Source organism: Fukomys damarensis, unplaced genomic scaffold (genome assembly GCF_012274545.1).
Source record: "Fukomys damarensis isolate Sample0158 unplaced genomic scaffold, DMR_v1.0_HiC HiC_scaffold_3, whole genome shotgun sequence".
NCBI classification, from domain to species: Eukaryota; Metazoa; Chordata; class Mammalia; order Rodentia; family Bathyergidae; genus Fukomys; species Fukomys damarensis.
The window spans coordinates 36318250-36323096 of record NW_022900915.1 but is presented as its reverse complement, the minus strand read 5'-3'; the positions used below and the strand labels follow the sequence as shown (position 1 = coordinate 36323096).

At 41.3% G+C, this 4847-nt stretch overlaps 1 protein-coding gene across 2 annotated transcripts in view; it reads right to left on the bottom strand.

Moving 5' to 3' along the window:
- Nucleotides 1-675: 675 nt before the first annotated feature.
- The window catches only part of Arrdc3 (arrestin domain containing 3), a 13558-nt gene continuing 9386 nt past the window's right edge, over nucleotides 676-4847 (bottom strand). Inside the window, exon 7 of one of the 2 annotated variants that reach the window (XM_010637184.3) lies at nucleotides 676-1582. In XM_010637184.3, coding sequence (XP_010635486.1) covers nucleotides 1404-1582 — 179 coding nt within the window. In that variant the 3' untranslated portion in view covers nucleotides 676-1403. The remainder of the gene's footprint in view (nucleotides 1583-4847) is intronic. The other variant, XM_010637183.2, reaches the window with a different exon arrangement.

Here is a 4847-nt window from a genome sequence, read left to right as displayed (position 1 = left end):
CCTGTGGGGAACCACGCGGGGTCAGCGCTGCGATGGCCCGGTTCCTGCACGTCCCCCCTCCGCCCGGGAGATGGTGCCATCCTCACCAGGGGTCACAGGGGCGAGAGACACTGGTCTCCTCCCTGTGACACACACCTCAGGGGCCAGGAACGGTTTTGAAGGAAAACAGGGAAAGGACCTCTAGCAACTAGAAGGTTTTAAGACTTCAAATGACCTAAGTTCATCCTGGAGGAGGGACTCAGGGAGCTGGATGTGGATGGCTGCTGTTCCCAGTGCCTGGAGTCAGGGCCCTTCAAAGAGGGCAGTACTGACAAGGCACGTGCCCAGCATGCTCTGGAGGCCACGGCAAGAGGGTTATGAGTTCTAGTCCAATGGGGGCAATTTACCGAGACCCTATCTCAGAATAAAATGTTTAAAAATAAGGAAGGGCTGGGGATGTAGTGTGTGTCCAAGACCCAGGTTTAACCCAAAAGAGACAAAAAAAAGAAGAAAAACAATCAGACATCCCATCAAAACAAAGACAAAGAAAACCAAAACCAAAAGCAAAGAACTGGGCGTGGTGGCACACGCATATAATCCCAGCCCCCAGGAGGCTGAGGCAGGAGAATCTCTATGACCTCAAAAAGCAGCCTCCCTCAACTGCAGAGCAAGACCCTATTAAAAAAAAAAAAAAAAAAAAAAAAAAACATCGAGTAAAAACAGTTCCCCTTCTTGCCCAATTGACTACGGACTACGGTGTTGCAAAACAGCATAAACCACAGTAAACCAAAGAACAAGCTAGTACCCAGGACCTGCAAAACGATAATGCTTTAAGGCCAACTTCAAAGGCCCACAAAACATGTAGTACCGCCTCGGTCTTTGTGGAAACCCTGGACCGCTGCATCCGCTGTCCTCAGGGTTCCGGCAGCGGCAGCGTTCTCAGCATTGCTGACCTAAGACACTGCTCCGAGGTGTACTTTTCCCTCCTGTGCACCTGTGCTCCCAGGTGAGCGGGCAGAGCCCACTCCTGTGAGCACACAGATGCTCTCTCTCGGGAGGAGCCCAGCAGTGCAGGAATGCGCTATTTTCCGTGATAAGAATGTTAACTTTAACTGCTGGCCCGGGACGTGGCTCAGTGGCACCGCACCTGCCTGGCCAGTGCAAGGTCCCGAGTTCGATCCATGGGGCGGGGGGTGGAGGGGATCACGTGCAAGGTAAGTTCTGCTTAATCAATGCTCCCAAAATGCCGGCTTTTTTCACTGATGTCTTAACATATAAGATCTACATATAAATAAATGAAAAGATCCAACACGAAGTCAGACCATTACTTCATTTCCGCAGGGACGCACCTCCTCCGTCAGGGTGGAACCCTGGCACCCTGCCATCGGGCCTCAAGCTCACGGCTGTGCCCCACACCGCGGCCCTCACAGGCGTGCAGCGCCCCTCACCTCGGAGTAGAGCGGCGGCGGCAGGAAGCGGAACTCCTGGATGTAGGCGAACAGCGGGCCCTGCAGCGCACGCTCCAGGTCCTCACAGGCACTGCCGGGCGCCAGGTTGCTGCGCCGCTGCTCCTCGGTGACCACGTCCGCGTAGCTGGGCGGTGCTGTGGGGACGGGTGCCCGGCAGTTACTTCTGCTACACTCACACGGCCAAGCGGGCTGTCCTCCCCCGCCCGGGGCCGAGCGCCGGCTGGGGCATTTTTAATATTGTTGGATTGGATTTGCTTATATTTTGTTGATGATTTTTTTAATGTATATTCTTAAGAGATGTTGTCTGCTGTTTTCTTGTAATATCTCTTTGATATTTTGAGTTGAGAAATATTCTCTTCTTTTTCTGCAAGAGAGAATGTTTAATTACAATGATTTTTCCTAATGTTTTATAACATTTGCTGTGAAACCACCAGAACATGTTTCCTTTTCTAGAATGTTTCTAACTACAAATTTGTTTTCCTTTATATATGTAGGAAAATGTAACAGCATGGTATTCTACAGTAAACTTTTAAAATAAGTAGGGATATACTCTAATAATAAGTAGTATAGTATAATAATCCACAGAGCAGTAACATAGTTATTAGCTTCATCAAGTAGTATGCACTGTGCATAGCAATATGCTCTATACTTTTTTATACTGGCAGCAGAGTAAGTTTGTTTATAGCAGCACCACAGACTTGTAATGTTTTCTCTCAGGCCTCCAAGACTGCTGGCATTCCTGGGTGGTAGGAATTTTCCAGCTCCATTATAATCTTATTTGACCACCTTCTTCAAATATGCTATCTACTGTTGAGCAAAACATCATTAGGCAGTTCATGATCGTACTTGGTTCTAGGTAGGGCTGCCTTTTTCTGAGTATGTTATTTCAAATAAATCCTGTGGGCTTTTGTTTTCCCTGTTTGTTAAAAGTGTATTGATAGATTTCATTTTGTGAAATTCTTTTTTTTTTCTGTAAAGTTAATTGGAATATGGTAATCCTACAGATTATCTGAGATACTTCGAGTCCTAATGTTTTGTTTGCATAGTCTTCTAGTTGCAGGTATCAAAGTAGGCAGCAGTTTATGTTTCTAGATAAAGTTCATATTTTGGGGAATAGAATTAAAATTCAGTGGTTGTACTACAATAAATGACTTACATGAGACTTCATTGTAAGTAATAGGATGGTAGTGAAAGATATAAGTCACAGGTGTCAGAAGAAGTACTTTTTAAAAATTGGTGATAACAGGAATTTAGAAATTTTTTAAGGTTTGTGGAAATGTCAAAAACAGTGAGGGAATAACTGTAAATGTGAGATTGTGTAGAAATACAGATAAGTTGTATTGAGACTTTGTACTATTTTGACAGCTAGAACAAATCAGATGTTTTGAAAGTATCATGAGTTTACTTTTTACTTTGCGTGCGTGTAGTGTCTGTGAGAATGTCCTCAGAAAGCTGAAGGAATTCTTTAAAATTGAGGCACTAAAATTGAGCATTCTTTATAGATTTGTAGAATTGAGCCAGATGCTTGAGAGTAAATATTGAATTCTGTGCTTTCTTTGTTAAGGAAATAGAAATGCAGTGTGAGATTTATAATTTTAAGTAAAAATTTATGTCTTTTACTAAAAGTATTTATGGCATGAATTAGGGATTTTTTTGCGTGTGGTTTTGTTTGTTTCTTTTTTCAGTTTTGAGAGATTGAACTCAGGGTCTTCATACTCAGCTACATCCCAGCCCTTTACACCTTTTACAGTTTTATCTTGAGACAATTTTGAGATGGTTTTCTTGCCTCAGCCACCTAGAGTACTGGGATTGCCGACATGCTCCACCGTGCTGGGCTATGGTGTATAATTTTTAAAAGACACCTGAGGTGGGAATTGCCAGGCAGTCGTGTGTACAAATACACTGGTGGGATGGAGCAGGAGGTTGTGGGATTTCATTATGCTACTTAGTGTCCTGTAAGTTAAAACTTAGGAAATATTTCAGGAATTTTCTATTTATTATTTTTAGACTGTGCTCAGCTGCAGGTAACTGAAACTGTGGAGAGCATAACTGAGGAGGTGGGTGGGGGTGGGGATTTCACTACTTAGAATGCTTAGCTACCTGAGTACCTGCCTTTTTATATCTTTATCAGTCTAGCTCCGAAATTAGAATTGAAAACAAAAATAACAATCTTAAACAAATGAATTATGAACAACATTTAAAGATGTTCGATTAAATTCTATTGGTTTTTTTGGGGGGGGTACCGGGGATTGATAAATTCTATTGGTTTTAACGTGAAAGTTTTAATATCTGCATAAAAACTATATACCTTTATGGGTATACATGCATATGTGATACTGTGTAATGTAAACATTGTATAATTTTTGAATCAGGATAAGCCTATCTACCTCTTTTGAGACACTTCTCATTTCTTTGTGATGGGTATATTCAAAATCCTTTCTTCTAGCTTTATTGAGAAATAGTCGCCTTATTATGTAATACAACACCAGAACTTATTTTTTCCTGTCTTATTGTAACTTAGAACCTTTAAAAATGTTAGATGATTAAATACCAGAATGTACATGGTTATTATAGTTGGTGCCACGCCTGAATTCATTATAACTCTTTTAGGGAAGACTGATTTGTTTATGTCCTTAAGAGTCCTCTCAGAGGCAATCTTTAGAATTGCTATAAATCACAAAATTGGATAAGTAGCCTTAATAAACCCATACGTGGTTCTGTGGGCCCTTTATTTAGATTTGGGGTGGAATCTGTTGTCTTGAGTTAATTTGGTCAGTTTCCTTTTGTCTTCAAAGTTGCCCTAAACTATGACCCTATCCTATATTATTTGTCTTTTTTTTTCTTTTTTTGAGAAATTTGACCTTATATACAGTAAATTGATCTTTCTTAAGAACATAACAAACTTCTCATAAAGAAGGTGTGCCCTTTTTGTTTCAGGTGCCTCCTACATTAACACTTTTGTTCATAACAAAGGATATCCATTTCGGCCACTTTAAGTTTTAAAGCTATTCTTGGTGAAAATTTTCCAATTTTTAAATTCTTAAATTTTATTTATGTGTTGATTGAGTTATTGATTGAGTGATTGTACTGGGCATTGAAACCAAGGAACACTGAACTATATATATCCCTGGATCTTTTTAAATTTTGCTAAATTGAGCTCCTCCTGCCTCAGCCTCCCAAGTAGCTAGTATCATAGATATGTTCACCATGCTCAATACAAGATACGGATCTTAAAGAAGCATTTCCTTCTTGAAAGGAGTACAAGGTGAGTTTGAAATCCAGCCTGGGAGTACAAAGTAAGACCCTGTCTCATACAGAACAAAAAATAGGTTTTGATGCTGTGCCTGCCTGGCAGGTGCAAGGTCCTGAGTTTAATTCCTGGACCCCCCCCCCAAAAAA